The sequence below is a fragment of the Aspergillus uvarum genome (assembly GCF_003184745.1).
Source record: "Aspergillus uvarum CBS 121591 unplaced genomic scaffold BO82scaffold_7, whole genome shotgun sequence".
NCBI classification, from domain to species: domain Eukaryota; kingdom Fungi; phylum Ascomycota; class Eurotiomycetes; order Eurotiales; family Aspergillaceae; genus Aspergillus; species Aspergillus uvarum.
Window position 1 is genome coordinate 465,002 of NW_020291304.1, and position 18,663 is coordinate 483,664.

General features: G+C 54.6%; 8 protein-coding genes across 8 annotated transcripts; 5 read left to right on the forward strand and 3 right to left on the reverse strand.

The window, feature by feature from the left end:
- Window positions 1-264: 264 nt before the first annotated feature.
- BO82DRAFT_424207 (uncharacterized protein) lies at window positions 265-2,097 on the forward strand. Its single transcript, XM_025640286.1, has one exon. It carries the CDS (start codon window positions 352-354, stop codon window positions 1,879-1,881), a length of 1,530 nt encoding a protein of 509 aa, XP_025495573.1. The 5' UTR covers window positions 265-351; the 3' UTR covers window positions 1,882-2,097.
- Window positions 2,098-4,856: 2,759 nt separating this feature from the next.
- On the reverse strand, window positions 4,857-5,995 carry BO82DRAFT_351221 (PhzF family phenazine biosynthesis protein). Its single transcript, XM_025634366.1, has one exon. The coding sequence runs from the start codon at window positions 5,934-5,936 to the stop codon at window positions 5,067-5,069; it is 870 nt and encodes a 289-aa protein (XP_025495574.1). The 5' UTR covers window positions 5,937-5,995; the 3' UTR covers window positions 4,857-5,066.
- A 191-nt stretch (window positions 5,996-6,186) lies between these two features.
- BO82DRAFT_327940 (YjgF-like protein) lies at window positions 6,187-6,735 on the forward strand (the record flags this gene model as incomplete). The annotated part of the gene is made up of 3 exons (XM_025632989.1): window positions 6,187-6,400; window positions 6,452-6,601; window positions 6,661-6,735. The coding sequence occupies exons 1-3, from the start codon at window positions 6,242-6,244 to the stop codon at window positions 6,733-6,735; spliced, it is 384 nt and encodes a 127-aa protein (XP_025495575.1). The 5' UTR covers window positions 6,187-6,241.
- A 611-nt stretch (window positions 6,736-7,346) lies between these two features.
- BO82DRAFT_275324 (fungal specific transcription factor domain-containing protein) lies at window positions 7,347-9,044 on the forward strand (the record flags this gene model as incomplete). The annotated part of the gene is made up of 3 exons (XM_025631111.1): window positions 7,347-7,488; window positions 7,541-8,199; window positions 8,253-9,044. Coding segments are annotated over 3 exons (1,593 nt in total), but the record flags the coding sequence as incomplete, so codon positions are not given.
- Window positions 9,045-10,385: 1,341 nt separating this feature from the next.
- On the forward strand, window positions 10,386-12,549 carry BO82DRAFT_389496 (general substrate transporter; the record flags this gene model as incomplete). The annotated part of the gene is made up of 10 exons (XM_025638455.1): window positions 10,386-10,607; window positions 10,664-10,803; window positions 10,858-10,929; window positions 10,986-11,146; window positions 11,206-11,299; window positions 11,347-11,674; window positions 11,745-11,956; window positions 12,018-12,229; window positions 12,289-12,378; window positions 12,450-12,549. Exons 1-10 carry the CDS (start codon window positions 10,412-10,414, stop codon window positions 12,547-12,549), a joined length of 1,605 nt encoding a protein of 534 aa, XP_025495577.1. The 5' UTR covers window positions 10,386-10,411.
- Window positions 12,550-14,141: 1,592 nt separating this feature from the next.
- On the forward strand, window positions 14,142-14,483 carry BO82DRAFT_398802 (uncharacterized protein; the record flags this gene model as incomplete). The annotated part of the gene is made up of 1 exon (XM_025639050.1): window positions 14,142-14,483. One exon carries the CDS (start codon window positions 14,142-14,144, stop codon window positions 14,481-14,483), a length of 342 nt encoding a protein of 113 aa, XP_025495578.1.
- Window positions 14,484-15,054: 571 nt separating this feature from the next.
- On the reverse strand, window positions 15,055-16,486 carry BO82DRAFT_302697 (Aldo/keto reductase). The gene is made up of 6 exons (XM_025632134.1): window positions 16,235-16,486; window positions 16,092-16,170; window positions 15,886-16,026; window positions 15,713-15,826; window positions 15,449-15,643; window positions 15,055-15,371 (listed from the first exon to the last, which is right to left on the reverse strand). The coding sequence occupies exons 1-6, from the start codon at window positions 16,391-16,393 to the stop codon at window positions 15,076-15,078; spliced, it is 984 nt and encodes a 327-aa protein (XP_025495579.1). The 5' UTR covers window positions 16,394-16,486; the 3' UTR covers window positions 15,055-15,075.
- Window positions 16,487-17,094: 608 nt separating this feature from the next.
- On the reverse strand, window positions 17,095-18,176 carry BO82DRAFT_184072 (uncharacterized protein). The gene has a single exon (XM_025630452.1). The coding sequence runs from the start codon at window positions 17,985-17,987 to the stop codon at window positions 17,211-17,213; it is 777 nt and encodes a 258-aa protein (XP_025495580.1). The 5' UTR covers window positions 17,988-18,176; the 3' UTR covers window positions 17,095-17,210.
- Between the last annotated feature and the right edge of the window lie 487 nt (window positions 18,177-18,663).

An 18,663-nucleotide genomic window follows, 5' to 3' on the forward strand; every position in this document is an offset into this window, starting at 1 on the left:
TACGGAGTCTTTTCGCACGTGTGGAAGTGGGGGGAAGGCTATGTAAGCGTCAGCGGTGGATTGTGAGGATCATCTCTTGGACAGTGCTACATTAGCCGGGCCGGGGGTCAGTATGACATTCAGTGTTAGATTGGGGAAATCCCACGCGATGAGGCTCATGTGGCTCATGTGCCCTTTTAGCCCCCAGCCAACCTAATGTTCTTTCCTTCCCCCCTCCCCTGTCGGTCAAGTGAAAGGTGACTGGAATGAAAAAGCAAATAAGAACGGCGGTTGGCGCCTGCCCCCTTGCATACTTCACTTCTCCCTCCACTTCTCTTCAAATCACCGAAGTCTCTGAGAGACTCACCCAACATGTCGATCCTTGACCTTCCTAACGAGATCCTGGATGCTGTATGGTGCTATTTGAACCTCCCGGACTGGTGCGCTCTGCGACTGTCATGCCGGGTGCTCTATTCCAAGTCGCTGGCGACGTTTGTGAGCCGTCATGTCAAGCGCATCAGTGTTCTCATCACATCTGACGGGCTGCGAGAACTGGAAGCCATCGCCGCCCACGAGATATTTCGAACGCATGTGCAGGAGCTCTGGCTGGTTGCCGAGGTGTTTCGAGGCCACTACGATGTCGACTACAACACCTTTGTGCAAGCCAAGCTCATGGCTGCGGGGTACTCCGACCAGCCTGCTGGGGCGCACGGCACACACAGTTCCATCACCGAGCTGGTGCGATGGGCGATCGAGAATCTGCGAACCGACTACGAAGCGTATCAATCGGCGGTGGCAAACCACCTCCAACTCATCCAAGCCGACTCCCTCCCTCACACGCTCGCAACCTGCATGACACAACTCACAAACCTCTCTACCGTCGGCCTCGAAACCTACCCTCCCTCCGCAGCGGGACACAAACACCCACCCTGTCTTGGCCGTATGGCCTTACGCCGCAGACTCAACCACCATCCATTCAGCAGTCCACACATCGCTCATACCTGGGAAAGAAGCCCAGATTACCTTTGGAGTGAAGAGACTCGCAGCATCCGTGCACCCGTCTTCTCCGCCCTTCTGCAAGCCATCCCGACCTCCACCGCGCAGATCCAACAGCTGCGCACCTGCAGCGAAGGCGAACACTGCGGAATTCCACCCGAACAACTCACCTTAACAGACACCCAATACACAACCCTCCAACCCCATCTCCAAGCCCTTCAGACCCTCGATCTATGCCTCCAATACGCAGACCCCCACTCTGACACGACCGAATCCCCCCTCCTGCGCCTCCTCCTCGCCGCCGCCCCGACCCTCACCACCCTCAAAGTCTCCCAATGGAGCACGAAAGACGAACTCCCCGCCGACCACTTCACCCAATTATCGCAGAACATCCACTTCACGCGCCTGTCCACGCTCTCCCTCCACTGGATCGAAGTCACCCAGCCCAGCTTCCGGGCCTTCCTCCGCACCGCCGCCCCGACCCTGCAGACCCTCTCGCTCGTCAGCGTCAGCCTCATCGACCGCATCGACCTCCCCACCCGCTCGAACCCCTTCTACGACGCCGTCAGCAACCTCTGGCGCCAGTTCTGCGACGGCCTCCGCGATGATCTCCCCGGACTGCGAGCGCTCGAGATGAAGGACATGGCATACCGCGGACACGTGCTGCGCATCGAGGATGGAATGCGGGCCCTCAGCGGGAAGAAGCTGTCTCGTCGGGTGAGTGCAGCCGTGGCGTTGGCATACGATGCGACGCAGGCGGAGGTGGGGTTGGCGGCGTGGCTCAATCAGCTGCAGCTGCCGGAGCACCGGTCGACGAGACTGGGGCAGCCCTTGCCCGGTCGGTTCAGCAGCATGGCTGCATGTTCCGATCTGCTGCGGCTGTGGGGATCGGGGTCGAAGAAGTGAGCCTGATGCTTGGGGGTGTGCCTTGCTGTGTGTTTTGGTGGGGTAGCTGTGTTAGCAAGAAAAGGGGTCTCATCGCAGGGTGTGGGCCTCAATATGGTCGGACATTAGTGGTATGGGGATATCGATTGAAAAACTCGAAGGGCGGGTGACCGGAGGAAAGATTGGTCACTCGGATGGGATAATCATGCATGGCTTCATGTAGTATAGTAATCTGCAGGCAAAGAAAGATAAGCTTGAATTATGCTCTGAGACATTTCTTGCTCGGCTGCGGGGAAATTCTTCCAAATAATCGTAGCCCTTTTTTTTTCTGGGGGCCATGCGCACGTGCTCGGGATTGCCGACAGGGTCTAGTTGGGGGGATGTCGGAGTTGCCGATGACGATCACTGGGGTAACGAGTATGTCCCAGTGCTCAGCCTGGAGTTGGATGCCACGACTACCCGGAAGATGCAAGATGCCTCAAAGTCATTCAATAGACCTGCAAGCAGATCTCCGAGGACACACCCTAATGAGAAGAAGAGACACTGCCGCGAGACAATTGTCCCCAAACATAGCTAGCTCCTTGTCGCAAAGCATCGCGCCTGAGCATAAATTCCCGCTCCGGGGAAAGAGATACAAGACTACCAACAGAGTATAAGAAGCAACGACTTAAAATCACTCCCAGTATACACTAAGGATATTCCAAGCAACAAGTTTTGACATTGCGTACAGAGTACTGTAATCCGCCCACGCTTTTTTTTTCGTTTGCCTACTGGAACCAGTTGTAATAGTATGGAATTGTCCGATTGAACCTGCCTGCTTCGAAGTCCCGAGCATATTGGACAGTCAGCCAAAGTCGGAGCTAGAACACTGGAACCTACCAAGGCATCAAGAAAATAGTCCACCATCTCAACCTCTTCTTTGACCCACTTTCCTTGTCGGGGGGAGGATCATGCTCTGGAAATGTTTGGGCCGAGTCCAAGTCTATCCCGAGTACCCTCTCGCATTCCCCTGAAGAGACCATTATATTGCGGGGCTTCAGATCACCATAGAGAATTTTGGTCCGGTGGATAATGTCGAGAATCTCGCGGAGTTTACCCAGGCGTTGTTCTGAGAAGTTAGGCAGGTCTATAAGCTGCAGGTATGGGATATACTTGATAAGGATGGCTTTGGGCTGCAGTCTGTCGTTGATGAACATGTGGAGATCTGGCCAAGCAGCTGGTTGGATGTTTCGAATTGTCCCGTAAAAATTCGGGATCACGCCTTCTTGCACAAGCCCTGGGATTCTAATTGACGGTATGCGGTAGACTCGGAAACGAAGAGATTGACTTCGCGGTCAGGGGGATCGAACTCGGACGATCCACGATCATCATACTTCGATCTCGATAAGCAAGAAGCTAATACATACTTACCACTTTCATGACACACAAAATGATTTTACAGGGCTGCTGATATTAACAACGTGGGCCACTGGGCAGGTTGAACCTCGATTATATCCAACAATAGTATAGGACTTTTCTAGCTGCGGTATAAGTTCCAGATAAACCATCCTGGCCTTCTCCTCCGCGGCTAATAAACCCGAAACCGCAATCCGATCCCGGATTGATGCTTATCTGACCTACCGCATTATACGTGCTCTTCGCTGCGGCTTCTCACAAATGATTGTTACGGGTTTTATTCTACATGATTCATATACAGTTTAATTTGTTAAATGAGCACATACGACCACAGGGTGTGGAAAACAGGGCTTCCCGTCCGCTCAGCCGTACTTAAGCCACACGCCGGGAGGTTAGTAGTTGGGTGGGTGACCACCAGCGAATCCCTTCTGTTGTATGTTTTTTGGATCCTTCCTTTATCATTATGCCCTTACCCAGTTAGTGAAATCAGCCTTCACAACATGGTTTATTGTGATGAGATCAGGTGGGGGTAGCGAGAGAAAGTACAACTGAGATGGGAGCTGACGGTGGCGCCCTCAAGCGGGCCCTCAAACACAAATCACTGGATCCTCCTTGCCTGGAAGATCGGAAGACAAAGCCTTCTCTGTATTCGATGAATTATATCGGATTTTATACATATTCTGCTTTCAAAAGTTATCTCATCACCTGTCGTATATCTCATCGAAGATCCCGAGCTGGTGGTGGGGATTTCGTGATCCGATCTAGTGCATTCTGAACCCGGCATCAAATCGAAGCGTAATATCTCCATCGGTCTCGGAAAGAGGAAGCATTCTTGAACGGACTTTAATAGAGTGAAGCTGTCGACGTTCTGAGTAACCCCGCCACGTGGTCCAAAGGCCTTTGCCTCCTGTTTACACACGGAGAACTTAACTCAAAGCGCCCCGCGTAGTACCATGATGACAAACCCCTTGATCTGCAGACGCATGCTCACAACCTCGATCTTGAGGATGGGGCAACACGATTCATCCAAAACAGTAGCCACAGCCAGCATTGCCCACAGTCCCGATCCCACCCCTGAATCAGCCCTATAAACTAGCTATTGATCCTATTGCTGCGCGCACGTGGTATCCATTCAAGTAGATTATTCTAAGGCTTAGCACTAAGCTCTTAGAGAGAGACACTTGGACTAAGAACATGCCTCCTAACTACTCTATACCACTGCGAGGATTCCCGCCAGCGCGATCTCGATGCATTATAACACCTCATTGCGCAATACGTATGTCAGTCATCAAGGGACTACCCAGAAGTCCCAAAAGAAGAGCATTTCCGAGCGGCAAAAAGCCGAGAATAGAAGTGGGTGTATCTTTTCCCGGTGCAGGCCCATATTCGATGCCAAGCCTGAGACAGAAGCCTCAGGCTTGTGCAGAAGACAGAAAACACTGTCTCTGTACACAGTCAAATGGGCTATCTCTGTAAAGCTTGTACCTTACTATGGCCCGTCTCGAGTCAAACCTTAGACAGGTTGTACTTCTAAACAATCAAGGATATATTGCGATAATCCGGAGAAAGGACTGTGGACTAGAAGAAACCTATCTTCCACTAGTTTGGGGAACAGCCATACACTGGAGTGAATCCACCAGCAGGTCAGAGAATACCTGAGGCTCCACCGAGTCCGCTGTCCGCGGAATAGAAATCTATTTACTGTTGTACCATTTGACATGATTGTAAGCCCCTTCACCATAAAAGAAATGCATTCAACTCCGTCCTTTCCACTACAACCACTCTCGCTAGAATCCCTAACTTTCCTGCGATCACAACATCAGACGACCCTCACCCACCTGAACCGCCGTCCCCCGCAGTGAAATCTTCGCGATCTTCTGCCCGGCCCCGTCCCGCTCCACGGTGACATAGATATCATTCCGCCGACCCATCTCGACCCCCTGAACGATGTGGTAGTCGAACGGGCCAGCGCCGCGCTCGCTGGGCTCCTGCAACGTAAGATACGCCGCCAGCGCGCTGGAGGCACTGCCCGTGCCCGGGTCCTCCCAGCCGATGAACATGCGCGTGCGCAGCGTGCGACACCCGCTCTCATCCCGCCCCAGATCGACATAGTACTTGCTCCCGGTGGGGCCGGAATTCCACCCCGCGTCTAAATGCGCCGTGGTGAAGCAGTCCGGCAGCAGCGCTTCGGTCACTGTGGCTAGGGACTCTAGATCGGGGAGCTGTTTGAGCGCAAATGACAGCCCGTTGACGATGGAGATGACGGGTGCGGATTGCACGGGCTGCTGGTGTTGGTGGTAGGCGAACGGGATGGAAGCGCCCACCAGCTCGTCGGATGCGGTGATGGGGATGGGCCCCGCCTTCGTGGTTAGTTGTTGGAGGCTGCGGGTCCCTGTGGCAGAGGCCTGTTGCTGGTGCACGTAGCATGCGGTGCCGATGGTCGGGTGTCCTGCGAAGGGAATCTCGCATTTCGGGGTGAAGATGTCGATGTGCAGGTCGGTGGGTGAGTCGGATTCATGCAGGAAGACCGTCTCGGAGAGGTTGAACTCGGTGGCGATCTTTTGCTTGGTCTCTTGGCTCAGAGTGTCGCGCTGCTGGGCGGGCACGCGCACGATGGCGAGCGGGTTGCCCTGGAATCGGGTGGTGGTGAAGACATCTACCAGGGCGTATGTGAGAGACATTTTGGATTGAGTGTGTCCGATTGAGGAGGGTGATGTGAGCTCAAGTGTGGTTGGAGAAGGTGCGGAGGTTGAGGGTGCTGGTCGATTTAAGATTGGTGGGCTCGGGGTTTTGTTGCCGACCCATTTTGACTCCCGCTGCTTACCGCTCGGAGACAGTTTGCCGAGGCCCCGCCTCTATCTACTATGCACGTATATATATATATAACGTGAAGGGACATGGATCCAGTCCCTATATTCAATAGCCAGATTATTTCTGCTCAATTCGTCGTTCCCTACACCTCTTCTTAAGATTATTCGAATCCGCCATGGCAGCCAAAATCCCCATCTTCACTGATCAAGCCCCTGCACCATTCCCGATCTTCTCGCAGGCGATCGTTCACAAAGACACAGTCTACTGCTCCGGCATGGTTGGCCTGGATGCTAAAACCAACACTTTAGTAACCGGTGGAGTGGAAGAGCAGACAGTAGGTTATGCCATCCCGCTTCGGCACTGATACATATTAACAGGGCCTCAGGAGCAATTACTGCGCAACCTGGACCTGGTCCTCCAGGCAGCCGAATCCGGGCTGCAGGGCATCCTCAAGATGACCGTCTACATCACCACCATGGACGACTTTGCTGCGATGAACCGCGTCTATGCACAACACTTCTCTGCACCCATGCCGGTAGGTCCCCGGCACAGTTTGGGACAGTGAGGACTAGGGCTGACAGAACATGTTTCCAGGCGCGGACTTGCGTGGCGGTGAAGGAGTTGCCCCTGGGTGCGCTGGTGGAGATGGAGTGTATTGCGTCTAAATAGTGGACTTTTTTTTCTTTTTTGGTTGTCACAAATTGATAATGTGAATTTACCGAGGGCTATGTAGGAACCGTAATCCTCTAATTGTTCTATTCTCTAGAATGACAGATGACGAATGCCGAGGCCTAGGCGGGAAGGCGGAAAGAAGAGTCCGAGCTGTCCGAGCGGGATCGGAAATCTCTTTCCCCTCCTCGTTTCTACTTCTCTGTAGCCATAACCAACCCTAACCCCACTTTGCCCATTGACAGTACAATGACATCCCCGACTCCCGGAAGAGCCTGTCGAGAGTGTAGGCGGCGGAAATTGAAGGTCTGACGCGACAAGGCTCTTAGTCGGTCGATTCATACTGACGTGTCTAGTGTGACCGTGCCAAGCCCGTGTGCTCGACGTGTGAGCGCTCTCGCAGCCTATGCGACTATCAACGGCCCAACCGAACCCCTTTGACCCGACGGTATTTAACGCAATTGGAGAACGAGCTCAGTCAAGCGCGGACACTTTTGCGAGACACCCGACGGGGGGATCAACTGCCTGCGCCCCCGAATCCCGAGAGTGATGACCTCGGCTCACAGCCACCCGACACAAGCGCTGCAGTCGATCCGGGCTCATCCCTACTCAAGACGCGGCAGACGGAGCGATGCGCCCTGCTTCCCCCCGAGGTTGCACCTCCAGTCGCCAGTTTCGAATGGGACGAACGAGATAGTAGCCTACAAAATGCCTCCGACGCGCCCTTCAAGCATTCTGTTGGCGGTTATTTTGGTCTGCTCCGCCCTCCCACCTGCGAGAGCTCAGATGCTAATAGGACCTACAGGCATCGCCTCGACTAGAGCTTTCCTGCGCACGACCGGGCATCAAGATGAAGCCTACCCCCCGATGGCCATAGCATGCCCTTCCAGGACTACTTCGAACGCATCCATTGCCTTATCCTCAATCGGGCAATATGTGGACGCCTACTTCACCCACTGTCACCCGTTGCATCCATTCCTGCACGAGACAGCATTCCGCGCCCAGATGATGGATCTGTACCCACGACCATCACAGCCACTGTGGGAAATGCTCCTCTATGCGGTGGCTGCGCTGGGCGCCTTTGCCGTCTCCTCCCCGACGGACGACACCATCGACCGGGGATTCTTCGAAGCCGCCAAGGCACGCTTCTCCACCGACATGATGGAGATGGGCAACAAGACCCTTGTCCAGGCCCTGACCCTGATGTCGCGATATCTGCGCATGCGGAACAAGCTCAACGCCAGCTACAACTACCTGGGGCTGGCGAATCGGACCGCGATCGGGATCGGGCTGTACAAAGAGTTCCCGGCGCCGGAGAGCAACCCGTTCTACCAGGAAGTCCGCCGACGCGTGTGGTGGAGCCTGTACACGCTGAACCTGGAAGATGCGGTCGCATTTTCCCGACCGCAGGATTTCCCCCAAGCCGGGGTCGAAGTCAATTTGCCCCTGAATATTCACGACCTAGTGCGTCTCTCTGCACCAAATCACCCCATTGCAACAGAATTGACCCTATCCAGGACCTAACCCCAAGCACCCCGGCGATCCACGCCGAAGCCAACCAAACCATCCTGTACTCCGGCCTCAAATTCGCGGCCGCCTTCTACTCCACCATCAGCAAGGTCTACAGCAGCATCACGACCGTCCCGTACCCGCGCGCCCGCGAGCTACTTCACTACGACGATACCCTCATCCACGGATGGGAGGCCTCCCTCCCCGCATTCTACCGCCGCGCCGCACCTCAGGACGCTCAATACAGCCTCGCCCACGCCCTGCTCTTCTGGCGCCGCCTCAACTTCCAGATCCTCATGTACCGACCCTTCATCGTGTGGCACTACACCACGCGACACAGCGTCAGCCCCCCGAAACTCCCCGCGGACCCCGACAGCGTCCAGGCGGCCATCCAACGCTGCCGGCGCGCGGCGGACGACTCCATCCGGGCGATTGCCGAATTCTGGTATTTCCGAAACCAGCAGCGCACCGCGTGGGAGGCGTGGTATGCCCTCCAATTCCTGTTCCCCGCCGTCCTGATCCCGGTGATGTGCGTGCGGAACGAGTCGTCCGAGGCGGAGGGGGCGGCGGCATGGCGCGATCGGATCCACCAGGCCCTCGAGGTGATGGATTCCGCGGCGGAGGTATTGGAGTCTGCGACGCTGCAGGGGCGCATCGTGAGGAGTCTTTGTAGTGGTGTGGTGGACTTGGATAGGGGGTCGGACGTTGTTGGCCTGGGGCACGGGAATCGGCCTCCTTCGGCGGAGCTGGAGTATGGTGCGGCGGCGGCAGCCTTCTCGGCGACGCAGCAGATGTTGTAAGTTTCGAGATCTTTCCATCCTTGAATCGCTGTTGTGGGTATTCAGGAGCGCTGACATCGTCTACGTTGGGCGGGGAATATAGTCCCGAGTATCTCGATCTAGGGGAGTTGACCCTGTATTCTGATTTTCTTTGAATGGGGTCCTGGCTTCGTCTTTCAGATGATATTGTGGAGACATGGCAGATGATTTGGATTGAACTTTACATCATGTCTCAGGGGGCAACTCACAGCCTCAGGAGCGATGATTGCTCTACTTGAAGTATCATACGGTTTACTCCGTGAGTTATTGCGGGGTTGCGGGTCGAGCTGCAGCCGCGTACCGGGAGTGGATACTTCCCCCGCCCCCGGTGTGCTCGGACAAGAAACAGCCGAGAACACCATGTGGGGTGCCCTACACGCAAGGAGAGCTTCAAACTACGACTTGAAGTTTCCAGACTTGTTCACTACCATAAGGTTCCGATTCGATCAGAGCTCACCAATTTTAGTTGGTCATGTCCAAGGGGGAACAGTCCGACCGACCGATGTCTCGCGTCGCTCGAAACCCTGGTCCGGGTCCGGGTTCATTGACACCCTCGCTCAAAGGGTCAAATTCTGAGCGAGCTGCCCTCCCAGCAAGCTTTGACTGTTTGAGGGTAGGTTTACTGAAGTGCCTTGCTTCTACCCTGGCTAGGCAGGACTCGCCCTGCGCCGACCGTAATCTTGAATTGCAGCAATGTGCAAGTTACCGAAACCCTAACGACTCGGCTCATATGTTCACCAAGGATGAACTCCAGAAGGACTTTGCATCGCAACAACTCGTTGTCAAATGAAATCAGCCCGATCAGATACCTGATGCTCTCAGTCACCCTATCAAGGAAGTGGGGAAAGGAATATGAATGCATGGCAAGAAAGGGAAAGGCTTTCGACTTCGGTTTCTGTGAACAGACTATTGTCATGTTTGTGAGAGGGACGTATGTATGGCCAGATATAGAAATGCGCTAACTGGACACAAAGACCCTAGCGTCCCCTCTGACTGACTACTCATGAGTTCAGTGAGGTAGAACCTTGGCGAGCTACTACCACAAGCACGGCTAATAGGCTCATTTTGCCTCCTCGGGCCAAAAAGCAGCGAGTTGCGGGGTGTGTGCGGTGAATGCAAGCATCGCTACAACTGGGCTGATTATTGGCAAAAGCTTGCCAACGCTGGAGTGCGCTGGTATACACCCTGATTGGGGGAATATTGTTGAGCGGGAGAATACCCCATTTTCCCCGCGACTCCATTTAGCCGACACGCCCCGTGCGCCTCTCCCGTATAAATCCAAATGCGGGGCCCCGCAGAAGGCTCCTTTCAGCCTTTTTGGTACTCGAATTCTTTAGACAGGTTTCGCCATGGAACACGAGAAAGTCGAGATTGAGAGGGTGGAACACCTCCCCACCGAGCAACACCATGCCTCCACCGAAAAGGGCCAGCCGCTGATGCGGTCGGAACTCGATGATCTTAGTGTCTGGGAGAGTCTGGGCCGGTACCGGTTCGTCACGATGATCGCAATGGCCGCCGCTTTCAGTGCATCGCTGGATGGATATCGTAAGTTTGTCCTGGGGACAACATGTAACGAAGGAGAAAGTCACTAATTAATCCAGAGATCAACCTCAACGGCGGCGTGGTGTCCAACACCGGATTTATCCAGCAGATGGCTAGCCCGGGAACGTCGATCATCGCGGGCAAGTATATCTCCGCGTGGGGTGGGATTCAGTCTGCCGGCCAAACTGTCGGTCAAATTGTCAGTCTTCCGGTTCGCTTGACTTATCTATGAGACTGACGACCGGCGATACAGCTTCTCCAGTACGTGACCGACGGCTACGGCCGTAAGATCGCCTTGTACATTATCTTCCTTACCTTCGTGATTGTATGCCGCCCCCCCCCTCGCGTCCGCGGACCTCCTGCTGAACGATATTGGTGTAGAGCGTGATGATCGAATCGTTCGCTACGCATTGGGACCACTGGCTCGTGGCCAAGCTCTTCTCCGGCATGGGGGTGGGGATGCTGCAGTCGACCATGCCTCTTTATCTGTCCGAGATTGCGCCGACCCAGCTGCGAGGGTTCCTCATCAACGCATATAGCTTGTACGGTGCTGGGCTGTACCTACGTATTTTCATTCAGCGCTTGGCTAATCCATGCAAAGTTGGTTTGTCATCGGGCAACTCTTCGCCTCGGTTGCCCTCAACCGCCTGCACTCTACGGATCCCTATGATTTCCGAACGCCGATCTACTCCCAGGTTCGTACTGATAACTGCAGCGGGGCGACTGCGCTGACCGTAAACAGTGGGCGATGGTGGGGGTTGCAGGCATCATCTTCGTGCTCCTGCCGGAGTCACCATGGTGGCTGGTAGGCAAGGACCGCCCGGAGCAGGCGGCCCGAGTGCTGCGCCTCTGCTGCGGCCGCGTCCAGGGCTACAGCGTGGACCAGCAGATCGGCATCATGACCGCGACAATCACGGAAGAACGCCGCCTCGCAGAACGCAACCGCAGCCAAGGGGCCTGGGCCGTGTTTCAGGGGCGCAACCTCCTCCGCTTTTTGATCGCAGGCTGGCCCAAGATTGCCCAGCAGTTCGTGGGGCTCTCCGTGTTCAACACCTACGCGACCTACTTCTGTATGTCCACCACCTCCTCTCCCTCCTCCACAACACCACTCCGATGAACGATACTAATACATTGATACAGTCCAGTACGCCGGCAACGACGACCCCTTCCTCGTCACGCTGATCCTCTCCTGCGTGCAGATCATCGCCATGATCGTCACCTGCGTGCTCACCGACCGCGTCGGCCGGCGGCCCTTGACCGTCTATCCGTACGGGGTGACCGTCCTTTCCGTGTTAGCATTAGGGATCGTCGGCTGCTTCGACTACACGAAGTCGAGCTTGAGCTCTCTCCTCGTAAGCCTACCACACCCTCCCCTCCCCTTCCCCTCTGTACTCCCCTAGTAACCACGCACAGATCTTCTTCGCCTGCCTCGCCACCTTCTCCACCACCGGGGCCTCAGCCATCGGTTACGCATACGCTGCCGAGATCCCCTCGCAGCGCCTCCGCGCCCAAACCGCCGCCTGGTCCCTGGCATCGTCGAATCTGGTGGCTATCATGTTCAGCTTCTGCACGCCGCTGATGATCAACGGGGTGACGACGCACTGGGGGCCCAAGACGGGATTCTTGTATGTCAACTTTGTATCATCGTCGGGCTGGGATCGCTAGCTAACAGGGGGACATCTAGTTTCGCTGGCACCGGCGCCGTCGCTGTGGTTATTGCTTGGTTCATTCTGCCGGAGGTCACGCGCCGCACGCCGGCGGAGATTGATGAATTGTATGTCATTCCCTGGTTATGGTTTTGTGGCTTACGGGTCGGGTGATGCGATCGTGCTAATTGGGGTGTAGGTTCGAGAAGAGGGTCAATTTGCGGAAGTTTGATAAGTATTTGACGGATGTGCAGATTAATGCGAGTGCGCAAGCGAAGGGGGAGGAAGGGGGTGCGTAGGGTGGCTTTTTCGGGGTGGGATTGTAGGGGTAAAGGGTTGAGATGGGTGGGTGGCTACGGCGGGTTACTTGTTACCGCTCTGGTGGATCTCTTGTTATACCTGAATGAGTCCTCCTATAACAAATCCCTGGATACACATCTAGTATAACAAACTTTTTAGGGCTGGGAACCTCCCTCCCATACCAACATCGTTGTTTCTCGAGACGTATTTCAGTGTCGACGCGAAGACAATCTCGGTTCATTATATTGTTGTATGTAGGAAGGACTTAACCTACATGACCAAAGAATCAACTATACCTGGGGAGGCAAGATAAGGTCTGAAGAGGTCATGTGGCTGGTTCTCGGAGGAGCCAAAGTCTTGACTAGAAAATTCCCAGATCTACGATCTCATGGTATTCTTTGGGCTTCAATTGTCATCAAATGATGAGCCTCGGCTCACTCCTGCCTAAGAGGTGGTGCAAGAGACACAAGGACAGTCGAGCGGTAGCTAGTTCGCTTGCTATAACAGACCGGTCTGGCCGTGCCATCAATAATTCATTCTGACAAGGATCCACACTCACCACTATGCGATTGCTCAGTCTCACCTAGTGAATTGTTTCCAACCGAAAGAGCCAATAGTTGCAAACGACGGGTCAATGGTGCTATAGTTTATGCGGTCTAGTCACCGCATGACCCGACCCACTTAGGCCTGGCAGCGGGTTTCCCCGCTCGTGCTGCCGGCTGCATCGCTGAAGAAGAGACCCTTGTTGTTCCTGAATTCTGCAGTATCCGAGTTCGCGTGGGATCTGAAATGTAGGGAATAAGGGGTTCAAGAGCCTGGTGCAACCTGGAATATGACTCTCTGCGATACCACAATCACAGCTGCGCCTTTCATCTAGGGCATCATATCTTCTGACACCATTACCCTAGCGCCTTAGCGCCTTAAGACCTTAAATATAGCCTACGGAAGGATATGTCCCCCGTGAGGCGACGAGATTCGTCGTTACGTTCCGCCAAGACGACTGCAGCGTAGTCGAGTTACTCTATACAGTCCGACCGAGCGGCACCAATGATTCACACTGGAAAAATTCTTCAGCGTAGATGAAGTCTTCAACTCCATATTCTGATTCTGGTTAGTGATCAGGGTCGTCAGTGGACCCTGTGATCTTGGCAGGAAAAGGTGCGGCTCCTGATTGATAGAGATAAGGAACTTCTCGCCCCACCGGTGCGGCCCGCCAGCCGTGCTGAGCTTAGAGTCTATTGGAATACGAGGGTCTCAGGTTGTCAGACTAGAGTATAGATGAATACGAGGGTTGAATTCATCTCCGACGGACTCACGGGTGGCCCAGTGGGTGGATTAATTCCGACACCCGATGGGATAGATGTTTGTCCAGCAATTGATACCATCCAGGAGAAGCTCTTGACAATATAATTAGGTCGAGACACCCCTTCTATGGTATACCTCATCAGCATCAATCTCAATCATCACCCTCATCTCCTATCCAATCCCTCGCAGTAAGCATACCCATCTCCCTTCCCAACTATCAAAGCCAATCTAACCCCGTACAGAATCTTCCGTTCCTCTCTCCTCCACCCCAACCACCGAACTCAAAATGCTCACCAAGACCCTCACCACCGCCCTCCTCGCCGCCACCGGTGCCCTGGCCAGCTCCCAGTACGTGACCGTCAACCTGTGGACCGGCGACGACTGCACCGGTACCTTTCACCAGGAGACCATCGCCTACGACACCGGGAACGGCAACCAGGTCTACCAGTACGGCTACACCTGGGCCAGCGGCTCGATCGCCGGCGGGGCTTCCGCCTGCGGCGTCGCCTTCTGCCAGTACGGCTCCAGCTGCTACAACAACCCCGACGTGTCCGCCGGCTGGTCGCCCAACTGCTACACTGGCGGGCCGACTATGGCTTTCGATAAGATTCTGGTGAATACTTGCTAGTCTGCTAGCCCTACCTCGGAAGGTTTTGGGGGTGTGGTGTTTTTGTTTGACTATTTGTTTCAGTGGTTGGTTTGGTCAGAATATATTATGGCATTCTAGGTTAATGAGATTTGACAATTTTCTATGTCTTTTGAGATAAACATCGTAGCGAGGGGGGGGATAGAGTTAGCTTTCCTTCCCCATATATGTTAATAATGCTTGTCAGTGTTTTGTGCTAAGGGTGGTGGCAGTTGGTCTGTCGAAGATGTGACCATTGATCTGATGTGGAAGCAGCTACCCTAATGTTGTATGAGTAGATGGGCGACGCGTTGTGCCTGATATATTACATCGCGATCGCTGAGGCTAAGAACAAACCTCCCCATTGTGTGACCAGTCTCGGCGCAGACCACAGAAGCGGACCAGCCCCTAATGCCGGATTGCCCTAAACACCAACACAGCCGGATAGTACATGTTCGAAACAGACATCGCTCGACTATGATATAAGTGAATTCTGAGCAACAGTCTATCGATCCAGAATCTTTCATATTCCGATTCGATCATCAAATCCCCACCGACCCACCCCTCTCCCCCGCCTCATCCCAATTTCACCGCCCTAATTGCCAACAAGCGCCTTATTCGCAGCCCCATACCGCTCTCCATGTGGCTTGGCGCTGTCCACGATCCGACGCATCTCCGCGCGCTCCTCCTCGGTCAGCTCCACCTCGCGCGACGCCCAGTTCGCCTCCAGCCGGTGCACCTTGGTCGTCCCGGGGATAGCAATCATCCCCTGGGCGGCGACCCAGGCGAGCGCGATCTGGCTGACCGAGCAGCCCTTGCGTGCGGCCAGCTTTTTGATTTCCTCCACGATCGCCTTGTTCTTGTAGAAGTTCTCGCCTTGGAATTTGGGGGCTGCCGGGCAAACAAATCATTAGCCACGGGGTCCAGATTGATGGAGCAGGGTATGGGGATGGGAAAGGGGTGCGTACACGTCCGCCGGAAATCATCCGGCTTGAAGTCCTCGGGTGACTGGTAGTCGAAGTTGTCGACCAGCCACCCGTGGCCCAGCGGGCTGTACGCCACGTAGGCGATACCCAGCTCTTTGACAGTCTCGATCAGCCCGTCCGTCTCGTGGATGGTCTCGAAGGCGGAGTACTCCGCTTGCACGGCGTCGATCTTGGCGACTGTAGACAACACCATTAATATATTGATTCCTCATTATAATTATTTCCGGGAGGGACGGGGAGGCCTACTGGAGTTCGCCTTGCGTAGCGTCGCCGCAGAGCACTCCGACAGACCGATAAACTTGGTCTTTCCGGCCTTGCGGATCTCGTCTAGTGCGGGGATGGATTCTTCGAGGGGGGTGTCTATCAATTTCAGGATTCGTTAGTTCTGGGGAATCTTGTGCTTGGGGGCCGCAACGTACTAGGATCGATGCGGTGTAGATAGTATAGATCCGGGGCAAAGCCGAGACGCTCGATCGTTCCCTCGATGTACTGCTTGATGTGGGCGGCGGAGTTGGTGACGCCTTTGTTGCCGAAGACGTCGAAGCCGCATTTGGAGGCGACTGCGATCATTCATCAATTCGGGTTAGTGGTCGGATTGTTTGTGGTGAAGGCAAGGGGAGCGTACTGAAGACCTTGTCGCGGACATTGTGCTTGCGGATGAAGTCACCCAAAAGTTTCTCGTTGACACCGGCTTGGTAGACAACCTGTGAATTGAGGGTTAGACAGGTCCAAAATGCTGCTATGAAGATAGTGAGAGGGTTAACGCACGGCAGTATCCCAGAAAGTACAACCCAGCTCGATCGCCTTCAGAAGCACGGGCTCGGCCTCCTCATAGCTCAGGTTGCTGCCCAGCCCGAAGCTGAGGCCCATGGCGCCGAAACCGGGCGAGGGGACTTGGAGATCGCCAAAAGGGAGGAATTTGACCATGGTGAATTGGGTTAAAGTGATGAAGTGGTAATTGTAGTCGTATGCTGTAGTCTTCTCTGAGCTTTCGCTCACCCGGGACAGGGTATATATAAGTCAGAGAGAAGTGAATAGGCGACAGTAAAATCGAGCACGCATTGCTAATTCCGGGGTCCGATCGGCGCATCGCTCGGCTGAGTTAAGGTTGCAATGATGACAGAGAAGCGCCGGATTCGGGAGCTCGGGAGCTCGGTGCCTTTTCCTATTCGTGTTCGCTTCATGCATTGGATGCCCGCACGCACAGCAGGCTAAATGCTGACAGCTGACGCGGGTTTAAGCGTATGTCCGTCACTTGGACCTGCATTGATTGGTGGCAGTCTGGAGACTGGCCCACACCCCACACTGGGAGTGACATCATTGGTATATCTCGAGCTCCCTGCATATCGTCATCATATTACTCATTATACAATCACCTTGCAATTGTCAAATTGCTGATAATCAGTTCTTCTATCACCTGTGATATACTTCAACTCACCAAGGTTTTCTTTCTCAGGTGGTGTTGCTGTGGAAGCGGCCTTAGCTTTCCGTAGGGTCTCTGGTGGCTGCATGTTACAGGGGTTCCACAGTCATATAAAAAGGTACTGTACAATAAACCGAGCACAGTGAACATCGAAACTCGAAAAACCCGGAAGCATAGAACTGTAGGTGATCGGACGGCAAGAACTGAAGCAAACGCGCATAAGATTAATCCAGACAGGCTCTTCTTTAAACAATAGGCATTTAACATCAAAAGCTAGCAAGTCCACCGCCATCCTTCTATAGCATAACCTCACACCACCCATCAAAGCCATTCATCCTCCACTGTCAGCCCAAACGCATAGGCGACGAACAGCTGCAGCATGTCTCCCGTGATCCATTCAGCATCTCCCAAAGCTGGGAGACGAACCGGCTCCCAGCGGACATGCCTGCCTACCGCAAAGCCACGGGCCTGCTCACAACACGCACAGGCTGCAGTGCAATGACCTTTCTTCGCCCGCTGCGCACTCCGTGGTCTCGCGCAACAGCCACACCCGCGCCCGCAGCACCCGCCGCGGCCCGCGCAGTCCTCCTGCCGAGACTCCGTCATATGCCAGTCCGCCCTGGCCCGGTTGGCGCACACCCCACGTTTGACCGGCCCGAAGCCGACGGGGAAATTGCGCAGGATCTGGTGCGCCGTCCGCTCGAGCTGCCAGATATCCTCGTGAACCGTGCGCAGCTGGATCTCGACGGCTTGCAGCTGGGACATGGCCGAGAAAATGGGCTCGGGACCGACGTGGCTGGTGTCGACGAGATGCTGGAGCCTTGTGTCCAGAGCTTTATGTTTGTGCTGCAGGGCTGCCTCGTATTGGATCGCGAAATTGAGGTCGTTGTCGTTCTGGATGAGGGATCTCATGCTGCGCCAGAGATGGACTGCCTGCTGCAGTTCCGATGCAGTTTCAAATCTGCGGGCTGCTAGGTCCCAGGCGAACAGTCGCAGGCGCGCGCCCTGCGCCTCTAGGAAGTTCCCGCGATTCTCGTGGAAGGTCTCTTTCTTTGCATCCATCCATGCACCCACTCTAATGGAAAGGCAGCACGGCATGGTTGGTGATTCGATGTGGAGATTTAGGAATGAGCTGATAGATCTGTCTTGGGTCTCAAATGAGCCAGATGGTGTTTTGTTAGATGGATGACACGGGAAAGATTTGTCCTAGGGAAGAAACCTCCTTCATTACCTAGCTGTGGGTACATCATCAGGGCTACTCCTACCGCATCTATGCTGAGCGTGGCAATCATCATGACAACATCCGGATCGAAATTGGCAACCCGTCCCATCCCATGACTCCTGTTCTCATTCTCTGGCCTCGCAAACACGGCTCCTACCAACAACCACACACAACACTTCACACGCCCAACTCAACAACATTTTCTATTCTCATCTAGACGAAAAGACATCTCATCTTCCCTGGCCTGTGACACGATGTCAAGAATACCGGATCGATGGCAGGAGGGGGCTCTGCTCCCACGCCAGGAACACTCATTCAACATGGATGGCCCACCTGAAGAGCTGAAGCACTTGCTCGAGTCCCATGAGTCAGCCATCACCACGATCGAGTACTGCATGGAAGACCTATGCGAAGCATTGGAGTGCGCCAAGATGGAAATCGAACGGATCGAAGAGGAGAGGAAGTATTTGGTCGACCCCGAGTATCGCATCCAACGCCTGAGATTTCGACCCGTGCATCCGACGTCTACCCTCTGGACTTGGACCCTCCAAC